General features: G+C 42.4%; 1 protein-coding gene and 2 long non-coding RNA genes across 5 annotated transcripts in view; 1 reads left to right on the forward strand and 2 right to left on the reverse strand.

Annotated features, from left to right (window-relative positions):
- LOC116702131 (uncharacterized) overlaps positions 1-230 on the reverse strand; it is a 17910-nt gene extending 17680 nt beyond the window's left edge. Inside the window, exon 1 of the long non-coding RNA XR_004335064.1 lies at positions 221-230. This is a non-coding gene — a long non-coding RNA (uncharacterized LOC116702131). The remainder of the gene's footprint in view (positions 1-220) is intronic.
- The window catches only part of pkib (protein kinase (cAMP-dependent, catalytic) inhibitor beta), a 25673-nt gene extending 23283 nt beyond the window's left edge, over positions 1-2390 (forward strand). For all 3 annotated transcript variants that reach the window (XM_032536286.1, XM_032536284.1, XM_032536285.1), the window contains one exon: positions 523-2390. In XM_032536286.1, the coding sequence (XP_032392177.1) occupies positions 523-605 (83 nt within the window). In that variant the 3' untranslated portion in view covers positions 606-2390. The remainder of the gene's footprint in view (positions 1-522) is intronic.
- A 5833-nt stretch (positions 2391-8223) lies between these two features.
- LOC116702153 (uncharacterized) overlaps positions 8224-16288 on the reverse strand; it is an 8206-nt gene continuing 141 nt past the window's right edge. Inside the window, exons 2-3 of the long non-coding RNA XR_004335086.1 lie at positions 15447-15449; positions 8224-8234 (exon numbers count right to left, since the gene is read on the reverse strand). This is a non-coding gene — a long non-coding RNA (uncharacterized LOC116702153). The remainder of the gene's footprint in view (positions 8235-15446; positions 15450-16288) is intronic.

Below are 16288 nucleotides of genomic sequence, written 5' to 3' on the forward strand. Positions count from 1 at the left end.
AGTGCGAGCAGTGGGCGAAAGAGCGATTATCTGTTCAGAGCCGGTCTGTTTGTGAATCATCACATCAGGACTCTGGCATTAGTGTGGCTACCAGGCGTGCCAAAATGTGGGCTGAGTATTTTGGACTGCACGGGCTAGCAAGGAAATTAGTATGCTGCTAAATCATGTATTATGACACAATTTGTCTTGCATGTTCCAAACAATGAATGGCTTTGTAAACTCTTTGTACCCTTACAAGCCTATATCTGTGCACCCTCACAAACATTTGAAGGTATGTGTGTATGCCAGTAGCTAGTTACGATGTAAAGTAAGCTTGCACATGTGTGATTTATGAGACACATGTTTTGGTGCTATGCTACTTCTGGTGATTTTGAAACTGGAGCCAAGAAATGACAATGTAAGCACCTACTGACGACTAATCATAAAGTCACTGGTATTGATTGACAAAAGCTTTTTGATAGTCTAGTCCTTTTTTATGACTGCAACATAATTCTTGTTGTGTATTTTTGGGTTTGTTTGCAGATGGCCCGGGAGGGGCCCAGTCACCCACGGCGGAGGGGCCTCCGGCACCGCCGGAGAGCTCTGAGGGGAAAGAGGGATCGTAGGGACTCGTTTATTTACCTCCCCGGAGACCTGCCAAGATACCCTGAGAGACGGGACGAGCAACGAGTTAGAGTGCGAGCAGTGGGCGAAAGAGCGATTATCTGTTCAGAGCCGGTCTGTTTGTGAAGCAGCTGAGCCACGGAGGGAGAGTGACCGAGCAACCCCCCCGAGGACTGGAGCCAGGCACTCAGCACTATCTGAAAAGAGTTAGACGTCTTATTAGTTATAAACCAGTGTGTGTGTGTGTGTATATGTGTATAGGTGAGGTATACACTCACCGCGAACACTACACTGAGAATAAGAAGGACCATGACAGATTGTATACTGTACACTACTATTTTTGTATGATTTATTTAAAACTAAAGATAAACAGGAACTCATAAGTCAAACTGTATTTGCTTTTCTTTTATAGTGATGTGTGTTACTTTACATTGACAACAGTAGGAGGGATTTTAAGGGCCTAAGAGCCCGTAGTGGCTCGAAGCTTTTACATCCAGCTGGATGCTAAGTGGCACGCGACATAAGAAAAGTTTGTGTTGTCTTCTGCTTTTACACTAAATGTGTATAATCTACTGTATGTTTTCAAATCTAAGGCTGTTGTACACTATATCTTCAATGTAAATGTACAGTTTTTATTCCCCACTGCAGACTGTTTTGATCCCAAACGATCCCTTTTTTTTTAGGCGTCTATGTGATGGTGATAACGTAGAAGAACCGTCCATATCTTGAGACATTCCTTTAGTGTCCCACTGCCATAAATGTACACACTGCTTTATTATGACACTAAAAGTCAGAGATTTCCCTTTTGGTTTTTGCTCAAGGCTGCTTTAAAAGTCTCTTCACTTTCCAGAACCTCTGAAAATGTGCCTAGTGGCAGTTCACAACCCAGAACGTGTGTTGTGTTCTTTCTCTGTGAAGTACTGTTATCGACTATTTTGGGCTACTGATATTTCCTCGGTTTTAATAGGAAGTATCATAACACATCTTTATGGCTTCAGCAGTAAAATGCAAGATACAAAACACCTTTTGTAAGATTCTGCAAATCTGCATGTGCGGATCCTACACTTTGTCAGGAAATGCGTTCCGTTTTGCGTAAAAAAAAAAAAAAAAAAAAAAAAAACTTTGTCAGGGCTCCTCGCGCGTGTTTCATATGGCGACAGCAGCATATGGCCGCTGACTGGGCACGGGAGCGTGCGTCGAGCAACACCACCGCCACAATGTGTTCCGAGTGCCGGAAATGGCAGCACACTCGCCTTCTGCCTCTCCGCACGGAGAAAAGTCTGTTCACACTCATCAACACATACGCAGAGCTGTGAATAGGATGCAAGACGGAGAGCGAGAAACAGCGATGTTCCGCATTTTGTCGGCTATCCACTCACTGCTACTGTAAATATACTATATTGTAGTATAACCCTCGTGTGTCATACATGCTGCCTACATGATGACAGACTTTATTCCCAGACTGTACCCATAAAGAAATGGTGTTCTGTAATTGTCTCTATTTGAAGATGTTATGCCGGTGGCTGTATCTTTCTGTGGATGTGTTAACACATGTAACAGTTGGTGTGCAGCTGCCCAGCCTCAGCTGTACTTGACTAATACTGGTCTACACAAGCTGTATGATCATCATCATCCTTTTTTTTTGGGGGGGGGGGGTTAAAAGGTGTATTTTGTAGTGTCCTGATCTCTAAGTGGTGCATACATTTTACTTAGCTGGATTGGATCCCATGTGTTGATTCTATCTGGTGGTGAAACCTGCCATATTAAACCCACAAGCTTTATATATACAACTGGATCAAATCGTTTGATTTCTATGCAAGGCCCTCACTCCTGGTGTTGGATCTTTCATTTTGGCACACATACCATATATTTAATGTAATAAGGAAATATTTAAATGATTGTGATATCATTTCAGTTTTTTTAGCCACAGCAGGTCTCTGTGGAGGACAAGGTCAGTTGGATCAGTACACCACTTTGCTCGATGGTGTTTTAAGCCCCCAACATCTCCTTCCAGGCAGCGCTGTCACCGCTGACTTCAAGGCACCTTACCCTAATCTTAATGGCTGTGATACACCAACCAGACGGCTGACCGTCGGCAAAAAAAGTGCCTTGAAACACACCGAAGTGAGGCTGGCTGTCGGCGGTAGTTGATTGGATGAACGCCTCACATGGGTCTGTTTTTTCCAGAAATACAAAGCCAGACTCATGGCGGCTTGTTCTCAAAACAATCTCATGTTTTACTAAAACAGTTCACAAATCGTGTTTCTGAAAACACAGATATGCTTACGTCAGCTAACGTTCGCAACAAAACCAATTTTAATAATGCCAAATATGTTAGCTTTGTATATGTCTAATGTTAGCAAAAGAGAATATTAATAAATTATGCAAATATAACTTTTTCATTCATCCACACAACGTTAACTACACATTCAAACAACACCCCGCCCATTTAGGAGACAGGGGGTGTGTTCTGTTTCATGCTATACCATGTTTAGTTATAAAGAATTTTTGGTGCAACCTCACTGAGCTGCTAGCATGGCTGAAGGCACGTTTTGTCTACATGGACCAGTAGCTAATTAATCCCCAAATTATAAAATTATTATAGCAGCTCTCCTCATTATAAACTACTTTTGTTGTTGAGAGAATAAGCTCTGAATGCTAACTAGATTACCTAGTGGCAGGTGGAGCAGTCAGTGTGAGTTGGGTCCCAAGACTGCAAGTTCGAAATAAAAGACCTGGGGTTTTTAAGTTAGAAAGAAGTCTCTACAGCGCTGTGGAGAAAGGTCTGGCCCGTCCACACATACATTCCTGGATAGGAGAAAAAAAACCTCTGGGTTGTTTGCATATTTTTCAAACCAATCACAATCATCTTGAGCAACGGTGCCTCTGTTAAATAGTTTAGAGAAGGAACTTGTTTTGGTGAAACATTTGCACCCCGCAAAAGAAAACGCCACATACAAAATCAAATGAAGTTAACTGTTCACACAATACGGTAACATGAGGCATTTAAATTAGCCAGATCCATGGAAAACCTCATTTGCTCTTACCAGTGTATCTCCGTGGGAATTTTTTCTATTATAAATCCCACCAATTGATCCCAAAATGTCCCAGTTAGAGAGGACATGCGTAAAAATATTCATTGTAAATCTTTACAATCATTCTCCCGAACAACCAAGCAGGCCTGCCTTGCTGCACGATCCAAATTTTCTTAAAAATTTGACAAATTCAGCGTGCAGCTTGCTAGTTTGACATTTGTGAAACGAGCAGGGGGGGGCGATCATCCGGTAAAGGAACTGTCATCGATTCAGACAGAAAGAAGAAACAAGTGAGCCTTCCAGACCTCTGCAGCCCCCCCCCCATCTCAGCTGGAGGCTACATCACACTCTGCCCAAACTGTCGGCGCCCCAGTTGCATTGTGGGTAATGTAGTTGCACTGCAAGGAAGTAGAACGAGTAGTATCAAAACAAAAAGATATATTTCTGGTTCTGCTGCATTGATTTTGATACTTTAAAAAAAACCTGTGTATTATGAGTCTGACAATGTTCAAAATGTACAGTACAGTGGGTAAAAATTATTAATTTGCTATTTGTACAGTAATAGAGATGACAATAATACCTGCATGTTTGATAATGTTTTGTAATGATCATGATCAACCACATCATCTGAAGCAGTAGGCCAATAATGCACAGGTGATGCAGACTTCATTCAGCAACAACACTATGCTGCGTACTACTACTGCTGCTAATATAATTACAGGTTGACCACACAAGAAAAGCCAATTACATCAGTAAATACAAGGTGAGCTTTTATGATGTAGCATATGTAGGTATAATAATGGAGATGGGTATTCAGTGACAGGAGGTGATGCATTCAACTTTTTGGCAAATTAACTTACAAAACAAAGTATACACTTTTCTACTTATTCTTCCTCTGCTAGGTACGACATAGCTCCACTCCATTCCATTTCTGCCACCATCTCTGATGAAAGGCACCAGTGGGCGGCAATCATTATTTCTACATCCACAAGTGTAAAGTAGGAGTGTGTAAGGAGCACTTGAAGGGAGCACAAGGCAAGACATGGCACTCTCTATTCCTTCCAGAATAGCCATTTTTGCGCACTCCTGTTACATAATGCAGCAGTTCTTGTGGGTGTGCAGCAGATGGAGACATACACTACATTATCATTCACCCCACACCGTGCTTCCCCATCGACGGGGGAATTTCTTTGTTATGTCTGGTACAAAGAAAATGGCTGAAATACCATTTTTACAAAAATATTATACACATACATACATCCATAGCATACATACATACTGACTTCAATCATGATTTGAAGGTTGTAGTTTTCACACTCCTGCACACATCTTTCCCTTTCAAACCTAGTTAGGAGTTTGACTTGGACACACCCAGCGCTGTCTCGATGCCTATGCAGCAGTGGGGAGAGATTTGACAAAAATGGTCACTTATGTGATTTTGAGTTTGGTTGAGTCCTCTGAAATCCTGCTCCTGAACGGCTGTGGAGGTGGACGTTTATAGTGAAGCGGGCGTGTGTACAGAATGTACTTGGAAGCCATGAGTGAACCTTTGTGATTGTGCATACTGGTTGTCTGGCTGCATCCCAGCATCCCTGCTGACAGGAGATGAGGCCATGCTCGCACCCAAGGGCTCTTTGTCTCTCTGCAAACACAAGCACAGTAAAGCACTTTGTGTGTGCGAGGTGCTATGTTTGTGAGCTGATGCTGTGGTCCGTAGATTATGTAACAGAAACATTAGGCTATTTATTAAATACATAGCAATGCCCCTACTGTGTATGGTGCATTTATGTTATAACACTGGTCATTATCAAGCACAACAGAAATGTGTCATCCGTTTGAGACTTATTGTTTTTGCGACCACATCCTTGTTTGTCTCCACCTCAGTTCTCAGGCAGCCTCTCTCTCTTCTGAGGTAGCTCCTTCGCCCAGACGGCTGCTACGTAACTTGTTGCTAGGGTAACCTAGCCTTGAGAGAAGCTTGGGCCTTATTGCATTGTATGCAGTCATGCTTTTTAGTGCATGAGGTGAAGAATTGATTTGAAAGCTCTGGCTGCAATGAGGACAGAGCCATGTGCATGATGTCAACTGGGCACGGCAAGGTGTGACGGCCTGTTAGCCCCTAGTGAGCGCAAAATTATTATGACAAAATATAGAAGCCAAAAATTACCATGTAGTCAACGTGGAAATATTGCATTAGGGTGTAGCCAATAGCCTAAGTGCTGAGGTGAATCACACTTTTACAAATCGGAAAAAAAACAAGCCAGTGTGTTTCTAATTCCACAGAACAAAGCAGCACGGCGCAGAGGGAAAGCTCTCGGTCTTCTTACATAATTGAATAGCATGGTAGCAGCGGTTAGCTTTTGGCATTCCTCAAGAAAATTGTTGTGTAATCGCCTCACAGAAATGCACTGCGGTTCCTCTTACAGACAGGTTTCTGTAGCTGAGCGCTCGGTTATCAATCGAAGCTAAGTGAATGAACAGCAGCAGCCTTTTAGGTAGTCCACCACTCTGTCTCTCTTTCAGTCTCCATCTCTCTCTCTGTCCCTCTCCCCTCATGACCAGGCCAGGGAGTGTGGGATCCAGACGATTGTTACGAGAGGCGTATGGAGAGAGACAGCGATAGAGGAAGGGAGGGTGAGCGGATGATAAGACTCCCACTGAGGCCATGCAGACGTGGGTCACAGAGAGGCAGGCAGGCAGGCCAACGGATAGAAATGCCTTCATGTGGAAGTCAACGTGCCATTTGCGACACACAGCAGCCTCAGGAGGAAAGATGGAGAGAAGAGGACAAGATGTAAGACATAAGAGAGAGAGAGCAAGAGAAAGAGAGAATAGAAACACAAGATTAAAAGAGCTGCTGGAACATCAATTCAACAAAACTCCCAAGCCAGGGCAATGGCCCTGCATTGAATAGCACTCTCCAGCCAAATATCCACACCTGCTCTTATCAATAGTGTGTCCTAATGTCTAACTCACTTTTCTTCTTATTCATCACATACACACAGCACAGGGTTTGGAATTACCAACCCTGTCTGTGGTACTCAGCCTCAAGCTGACCGGTTTCTACTGAATCCTTTAAAAAAATTAAAAAAAGTCACAAACATATAGGTTACTTGTTTATATAGATGTTTTTTTAACAGGAATAAATAATGCATCTGTTGGGGACTATGTTAAGATGCAGGTAAGTACACATTCAGTATGCTAGTGAGTATTTCTAGTATTTCTAGATGCAGGATTGAGTCGATATAAACTACAATGTCCATGTTAAGTGTGGCTTATTTCTGTGTTTTTATGGGTTTTAAACAACAATGAAGGTATATGGCACAGAGGGATAAGTTGTATTTCCATCTCTGGCTATGAACTAGGGGTTAATAACACATATGTTATTACGTGAGTTGACCGTTCTCTGGGATATGTTTTCATGCTAATCGAATGTGACCAGTTGTAGCGCAAACCGCTAATTAGCTTTTTAAAGTAAAAAGAAATGGTTATTTCTACACCACTAACAAGGCTCAAAATAACATCACACTGCCACGGTAGAATAATGAGGTCCTCACATGTAAACCGAAGCACTGAGAACTTTGTAAGTGTACAGACAGTGTGTTAACTCTGTCTTTGACCACGGCTATGAACCAACAGATTGCTTGATTTGAGCTTCCCATTTTTGACATAATTATAAGAAATAGGTCCCAATGTGAGAGGAAGGTCTCGTTGCTTACTGCTGGGTTTTTCTCCCCTGAATGTTTTTTTTTTTTTTTTGTCTTATCAGCTGTCTTATCTTACACCCAGTTGTGTCTAATTGACTCTCAGGGGTAGGTTATGCTACAAAAGAACTGGTTCATGATACGGCACATTGTCTGACCAAATTGGAAATCAAAACCGTTTTTTGTTGCTCAGAACGGCCACGCTGGAAGGCGGAGTAAAAAAAAAGCCAGCTGCTGATATCGTTTAAATACTGCATCGTCATGATGCATATTTGCAGACAGTCTGTCCTTGTCCCTGTCTCCCCTAAACACATCTGGCCGATCCCTGCGGGAAGTAGGTGTTAATGTCGGACTGTCGATCTCGGAAAGTTCCAGAAATTGTCAGGCAAAGCCATCAGACAAACAGTTCTGATTAAGTTTACTTTAGGGTGCTGAATGAAACAACCGACAAGTGTTGTGTATAAGTGATACAAAACATATAGATTCCTGTGTATGTAAATTGCATGATTCATTATTATGAATGCAGGTGTTTCTGTTAAAGTCACCTGGAATAGTCTGGAGAGCCAGGGAGCTTCTCATACGTAGATCACATGGCTGGCGATATTTAATATTCTATGTCAAAAACACCTATTATCTGTGTATTCAAAGCCTGATATATTTTCTTCTCCAGTGCCATAGGGGTCACTTGTTGTCCAAAAAACTATTACACACACACACACACACACACACACACACACACACACACCCACACACACCCACACCCACACATCAATAAGCCAAATGTACTGGGTGGCACCTTTAAACCACCTTTCAATCACACATCAAAGTAGTTGTCCAGTCCTGTTTTCCATCTCCAGAACCGTCTCCAGAGGCCAACCAATGCTTTCACACTCTGGCCTGGAAATCTCAATCTATCTCTCAATCTATCCATCTCTCTCTCCATTTGTTCATCTCTCTCTCTCAATCAATCCATCTCTCTCTCAATCTATTCATCTCTCTCTCTCCAACAATCCATCTCTCTCTCTCTCTCTCCCTCAATCAATCCATCTCTCTCTCTCAATCAATCCATCTCTCTCTCAATCTATTCATCTCTCTCTCTCCAACAATCCATCTCTCTCTCTCTCTCTCCCTCAATCAATCCATCTCTCTCTCTCAATCAATCCATTTCTCTCTCAATCTATCCATCTCTCTCTCTCTCTCTCCCGCAATCAATCCATCTCTCTCTCTTAATCAATCCATTTCTCTCTCAATCTATCCATCTCTCTCTCTATCAATCAATCCATCTCTCACTCTCAATCAATCCATCTCTCTCTCTCAATCTATCCATCTCTCTCTCTCTCTCTCTCTCTTTCAATAAATCAATCGCTCTCTCAATCGCGCTATCTCTCTCTCGCTCTCTCACGGCTCACCGAATCAGTGCACTCTTTGGAATCACTTCTTGTTCAATCAACCAAGGTTTCCCAATCTAGCGACATCATATGACCAATCGCAAACACGGACAAGTCTACCAGAGATATTAGACCAGATGTTTTACTCAAGAAGAGCAAACGATATTCCTAAAGAAGTACGACAAAAACTGACACATAATACAGGCAGGTTAGGTGTTTAGCATAAATTACCATGGCAATGTAACCTGGTAACAAGTGACCCACCGACGTGATACACAAAACCAAGGGTTGAACCTGAAGTTACCTTGGTAACCCCAAATCTTGCTTCGTAGTACAGGCCTCTGGTGTCTCATAACCGTGTCTTGATCTGCTAGTGAAAATAGTCCCCTTCTCCTGTTATGTTTGCTAAAAACAACTCTGCCCAGCTGTTTTAGGAGGAAAAACAAATATTTAAAAAAATATAACTTTATCTAAGATCTACCGTATCTTCAGGATGAACAAATGGTCTCTGGGCTGAAAGGAACGTTAGAAAGTGTCGACAGATTGTTGATCAAATGGATTTCATGACAATAAGAAATCGGTCAATAACATTGTTTTAATGTAAAGTGTGTTATAAATAAAATGTATGTATTATTATTAATATTAATAATATATAATAATGGCAGACTTATTCTTTCATGAACAATGAAAAACGATCACCTCAGAGAATTTGGTGCGTGACAATTAAAGCAGAATGACTGAGAGATTTGACCTTTGTCACTGTGTAATCTATGAACAGGCTGCTGAGCAGAAGCCAAACATCACTGTGGTTGAGGAAGTGTGAGCAACACATCAGTCTAATCCTCTGTCCGACGTATAGAAGATAGCAAGAAAATTCAAGAAATTAGGGGGGTTGAAGCCCAATGTGCTAAAAATTAAGTCAAATTGTTAATTTCCCCATCAGAACGGTTCAAAATGTGCCTCCCCTCTTCCTTCCACTGCATCAAAGCTCGGCAGTGACTTCATTCTTTGTCCAGCGATGGATCACAAGGCTGTAAACACACACATGCTCTCAGACATATGGTATCACCCAAGCAGGGATGGACAGACGTGCCCACACACACACTTTGTCGAGTGATGGCTCACAAGGCTGTAAACACACGCTCTCAGACATATGACATCACCCACCCCTCCCCCTCCCCCCCTCCCCTCCGTATGGCATCAGCCTGACCCCGTTCTCACGGAGACCCAAATCACTTTGCACCAACATTATGTGGTGCTATTTATCTCTGCTGCAGTCTGGGTCGTCTCCCTGTCATCTTCCTCCTCTGGTCCAGCATATTCCTGGTAAAAACTATACTCCCATGAAAGGGGCAGACTCCCCCCCCCCCCCCACAAATCTTAACCTCACCTTTATCTCTCAGGTGAATTCTGTTCCTAATTAGTTCTCGTCAACAGAAGCCTCTCTGAAGGGATGACTACCCCTGTCCCTGTCGCATCTCATCAATATTCTTATAGGTCAGTGGATTCACTGTTAGCTATACTCTGCAGACTGCCTTTTATAGACTTTTAGTGGGCAGAGCACATTGAACCACAAGCTCTTACTGTTGGATGTTATGTCTTCCAACTGTTAGAAGCCTGTCTGCAGCGCCCTCTCAAAGGAACAACACAGATATGTGATGTCTAACGTACTCCAGGAGCTATTTTGGGATGACTTGTCTAGCCTATATCTAAATTATGTTATTAAGCACCTTCATTTCCCATAATGCTTTCCAATGATAGACCTGTGTTCCTAAACATGTCTAAGCATGTTGGACAGGAGCTCCTAGATACAGCGGTGGAAGAAGTCTTCAGATCCTTTACTTTAAAAGTACATATACCACACTGTAAAAATAAATAAAAGTCCAAAAAAGAAGAAAAAAAGTCCTTCATTGAAAATATTACTTAAATAATATAACTATTAAGTACGTGAGTAATATTACATACTTAATTACTTTAAGTATGTAAGTGTCATCAGGAAAATCTACTTAAAAGTAGGAAATAGTACTCAATGCAGAAAAACCCTCACATTATAGAAACTGGAAACGATCACAACAGTTTTATGTTAGCTGGATTTGTATGCCGTTATACTATAGTAGTTTAATTTATTAAAAGAATTATAATTCATAAACTATGTGGTTTATGAGATTGGTGGAGAATCGGAGCAGCCGGTGCGGTATTACATTTGTTTATCGCACCGTTGTGACGAAAAGAGAGCTGAGCCAGAAGGCAAGTCTCGATCTACCGGGCAATTTTCGTTCCTACCCTCACTATGGTCATGAAGGCTGGGTATGACCGAAAGACGACAAGGGTACAAGCGGCCGAAATGGGTTTCCTCAGGAGGGTGGGTGGCGTCTCCCTTAGAGATAAGGTGAGAACTCAGTCATCCGAGAGGAGCTCGGAGTAGAGCCGCTGCTCCTCGCGTTGAAAGGAGCCAGTTGAGGTGGTTCGGGCATCTGGTAAGGATGCCTCCTGGGCGCCTCCCTAGGGAGGTATTCCGGCACGTCCAACTGGGAGGAGACCTCGGGGAAGACCAGGACTAGGTGGAGAGATTATATCCAACCTGGCTGGGAACGCCTCGGGATCCCCAGTCGGAGCTAGTTGATGTGGCTCGGGAAAGGGAAGTTTGGGGTCCCTACTGGAGCTGCTGCCCCGCGACCCGATACCGGATAAGCGGATGAAGATGGATGGATGGATGTGTGTTATGTGCAACAATATTAATTTGCAAAGTAACTAGTAATTAAAGCTGTCAGATTAATGTAGTGATTAAAGTACAACTGCACTTGACTGGAACAAGACTACAGTTTGACTCGATATCTACCAGAATAAGAACAAGACTACAGTTTGACTCGATATCTACCAGAATAAGAACAAGACTACAGTTTGACTCGATATCTACCAGAATAAGAACAAGACTACAGTTTGACTCGATATCTACCAGAATAAGAACAAGACTACAGTTTGACGCTATATAACATATACCCAGCCCTAGTTGTACTTAAGCACTAGTGCTAACAGGCAACATCACATGTTACTAGGGGTGTGAATCTTCATTGGTCTCACAATTCCATTGAAAATTGTTTCACATTCCAGCAGTTGATATTGATTCTGCTCTTAAAAAAGACACTTCCTGAATGTAGCGGAGTCTGAACACAGCAGACATCAGACAAAAGACAAAAACAAAAAAGCAACGAGCGGAAAATCAAAATCAAAAGTACAAAAGTAACATCGTAGGCAATAATCGTTAATGGTCGGTCACTGCCTCGATGCAGAATTGCCAGGTCAGCATCGCGATGCGTTAATGCAATGATTAATTACAACCCCCCTATTGTTTACAACAACCAAGTTATCATGACTTAAGTCTCGCATTGCCAGACCTTGAGACTTGTAGGAACAAAAGCTGATTGCATGCGCTCATACTTAGAAGCAGCAAATCACTTATCTGTTGGGATAAGGACAAGACTGTTCCTTCTCTTACAGCTATATTTAATTTCTCACATCACTTACAGACAGCTGTATGGGATTACACAACGTGGCAAACGTGATCAGTGTCATCTCTAATGGTACGTGTCCACATAGGTGTTTTTTGGCAGGGATAAGCACTGGACGCTTGGTTGGCTTGCCACTAGCACTTATCAATTTCTCTTCAATGACCAATGAAAAGCAAAGAAAACAGGCTACACTCTCCTACAACCGTGATGGCTGCACCTGATTGGAGGAACGTTTTACTCGTAGGATTTAAAATGGACCAGCATGGCAGCTTGTTTGGAAAACAATTTCTTTTTTTTCTTTTTTTTTTATAGCTTACCAGAATGGGTTTCTGAATTTTTTTTATGTGAGAAATAAGATATGCAGTTGCTGACTCTTCAGTCTTTATTTTAGATCTACAACGGTCAGTTTAGAAAATGTCTGTGAGTTTTTGAGCGGTGGCGATTCGAGCTAGACACCCTACATTTGCATAAAGTAGCCTAGACTTCAACTTTATGCAAATGTGGAGCGGGCAACTCCACGCCTCGCTTTTTGAAAGTCACCACAACGCTACCAGAAGGCATGGCCCCGGGGGCTTACGTAGACACGGAATTGGTAGCGTAGTTATGACGCTTGCCAATGGACATGTACCATAAGAACTGAGAGCCACGGGCGACTAAAACACTCGGACAGTCTGGGATAATACTGAGCCTCACATGCAGACATCTGGCTTGTATGAGTGGACATTGTATCATGTGCATGATGATATCAAGATAACACTAATTGCCCAGATTGGGATTATGGTTATCACCCACCAGAACACAAACAGAGTTCCCTCTTTACCTCAAAACTAATCTAAAAATGTCAGTTTCCATTAAGCGAATAAGTGAAATTCAGAATAAATCAATAACATGTATCATTCTTGCCATAAAACTAATTTCATCATGGGGGGCAAAAATCTGATTTCCAGCTCTAATACTTCTCCCCCGACACCCAGTGTTTGCCTGAAGCATTCAGCAGCCATCTGTGGATTATCTCTGCAGCTCTTCTTTGTCAATCCCTGTGTGGTTTCCCTCTCCACACCTCTGCCTCCCTTTGTACGCCCCCCCTCCTCTCTCTAACCCGGGGCTGACATCACAGTCCCACATGAGCCTTGTGATGCCTTGATTCAGCACCATGTAGTCCCATCTATACCCCCACCCTTCATCAAATCTCAGGCAGTCTTTGCTCCCTATCTATATTGGATCCCCTCGCCTTATCTTTCTTTTTATCCTCCTAACCCTCCTCCCTGCCCACCCCTCACATCATCCCACCCCTCCATCCTTAAGCATGCTCTGGGGCTCAGACTGCTTTACTGTGTTGAAAACAAGCTCTCCCATGTGGGCAGGGCTCTTATTTCACCATAGACTGTGCCTGGGATGACTGCGGTACATTACTGGAAAACCTCATGGCAACACCAAAATGAAATATTTATCCAAAGCATGAATATGGAGGTAAACATTTAAGTACTATAGACAACATTTCACCTTCTTTTTAGACTAGATTGCTTCCAAATTTTAAAGTCAGAGCATTTGGTCTCACTTGCAGCTAAGACATGTCAATAAAAAGGAAAACTTAAAGTGGTCTGAGCGTTCCATTTTTTAAGATACAGCTTAAAAGCACCATTGAAATGAGAAAGACTTTCACATAGGGGCCAGAAACGGCTTTAACCCGGCAAACATGAACAGATTCATTTAATGTGACATGACTTAAACAATAAAAACAAAAAAATAAAGACAAAGAGAAAGTCTGAGCAACACTTAAGCCCAAACGTGATCATATAATGTTGTAATAATGTTTTCTTAAGACATTTAAACCAGAATAAGAATAAGAATTTTAATTGTAAAAAAATGTTTAAAAATAAATTTTGACAAGGTTGGTTTTATTAGGGTCCAATCATTCTCAATATCTTTAAAAAATATAGACAAACTGAGTCTAAACTTGTGACGATTGAGGACAGAACGGACCCAAATACAAGGCTTTTAACAGATTTATTGACGTTAGCACAGGGATGATACTCGTGGGAAACGGCAGAGTGGCTAGGGCAGGAAAGGGAGAACAGGCAGGCAAAGGAAGCACTGGGAAACGGGGGGAGACCGGAGCTAAGGGAGCCAAGGAGGAGACACTAGGGCACGGGGATCCAAGGAGCTGATGAGAGGGAGACTGAAGCGGAGGCAGGGTGAAGTGAGGAGCCGTGAGGAGGGAACCGGATAGAGGAGCGAGCTGACTGGAGACGAGGCGAAGGTGGAAGGGGAACCATGTGGCTGAAACAACGATCAAGTGAAGATGATGAGTAGATCCGGGGGTTTATATACAGAGCTTGATTTTAGATGATGTCTGGCAGATGCAAACGGCGGGAAAGGGTGATGAGTAGATAAACAGTAAGTGTGCGCAGTCAGCTGGCTGGTGGAGGTAGGCGGGGGAGAGCGAAGACAAACAGAGACAGGCAGAGGGGCAGCCAACAGTAAGCCAAACAGGGCAAAACAAACCAAAAAAACAAAATAACAAAACAAATACTCACAGCCAGCCAGCCCAAACCATCACAAAACTATGTGTGTTAAGAATCTTTATGTTCTTATAAATTATGCATTGTCTCCATGTCCAATTTACATAAGTAGAACATTTATGTGGAAAGAAAGGAAGAATATGAAGAGTAGACCAGACTATATGCTACTCTCGTGTCAGTTTATTAAGGAAGAAGCCTGAGCCAGGAGGTCATTAGCCTAGCTTAGCATAAAGACTATAAAGCTGGATTTGTAGTAGATGAAAAGGGGTTAAAGGGAATCTTGTTAAAGATACCTTAAGCCACGACCTAACCTTGGAGCCTGTGCATGTAGGTATAATGTATGAGTAACGCTTAAATAGGAAGTAACACCTAGCTCTTTAAAAATGACAATTTGTTATTTTTTGGCGGAATAGAGTGCTGCAGGGATGACATATTTTGTAAGCCAACTCGGAAGCTTTGCACTAAGTTTACATCTGAATTAAATACTCACCAAAAAATGTGATTAGAGCCAATGACTAATAAGGGAAAACAAGCAATAGCTAGTTGTTATACTGAGACTAGACCGTCTACTGTCAAAAATTACGGATAAGCAAAGCCGACACAGTCGTTATCCTCCATGCTGCCAGCATGCATTATTCAGCATTTAGAGCTAATATCTCGAGGTTTCCTCTTCTGATAGCTGTACAAACTACGGTACAGGGACATGCACTGCTGCTCTCTGTGGGCTGGTGCAGCAGAAAGGTTGGTCACTCTCAGCATTGTCCCTGTCTGCTGTTTCAGCGGGTGGAAGTCCCATCTGTTGGGACTCATTGGGCAGAAAAGCCCAAACAGGACTATTGTGTGCAGTCTGAGGGTAATATAATGCAGAGGCTAATGGGACAAGCCAGTGAAGGCTAGTTGGTCGCTGTGATTAGGGATGTGGACAATGAAAGGGCCAATCACTTTGACCTCAAGGGTCAGCAGGTGGGGGAAAACATCTATAAAGACATGCTAAATTAATAAATAAACCATAATTTAATGTTATTTTACAAATTTGAACAGATATTGCAGTGTCACTTTGCTTGACCGAGAGACACTTCCATGGATAAGTAATTGTCAATTGTCCCATACCTGGGGACACAGAATGGGCTGATCTGAATGTATTAAAGACCACAACGGTGGTCTTTAATACATTCTGATCTGCCCATTCATGGGGGGGAGTAAGGGCTGGGGACGGGGAGAAAATCCGATATCACAATATTCTTGACCAAATACCTTAATATCGATATTGCACAGATATTCTAGGGTTCACAACTGGTGCTTTAACAAAATATTTTCACACACAGATTTTAGATAAATAATCATCTGTAATGTGGATATAATGACTAAGTGGGTAAAGGTAAATAATAGAAGAGCTAGAATAGTCTGGTAAGTTCAGAAAATGGCATTACTTTACTATAATGCAGCCTTTAAAACCAGGAAAAGACAACACTATTCATTACACCCCCAACCGACCCGTCAGACACCGCCTACCAAGAGCCTGGGTCT

Source organism: Etheostoma spectabile, chromosome 14, assembly GCF_008692095.1.
Source record: "Etheostoma spectabile isolate EspeVRDwgs_2016 chromosome 14, UIUC_Espe_1.0, whole genome shotgun sequence".
Lineage (NCBI taxonomy): Eukaryota > Metazoa > Chordata > Actinopteri > Perciformes > Percidae > Etheostoma > Etheostoma spectabile.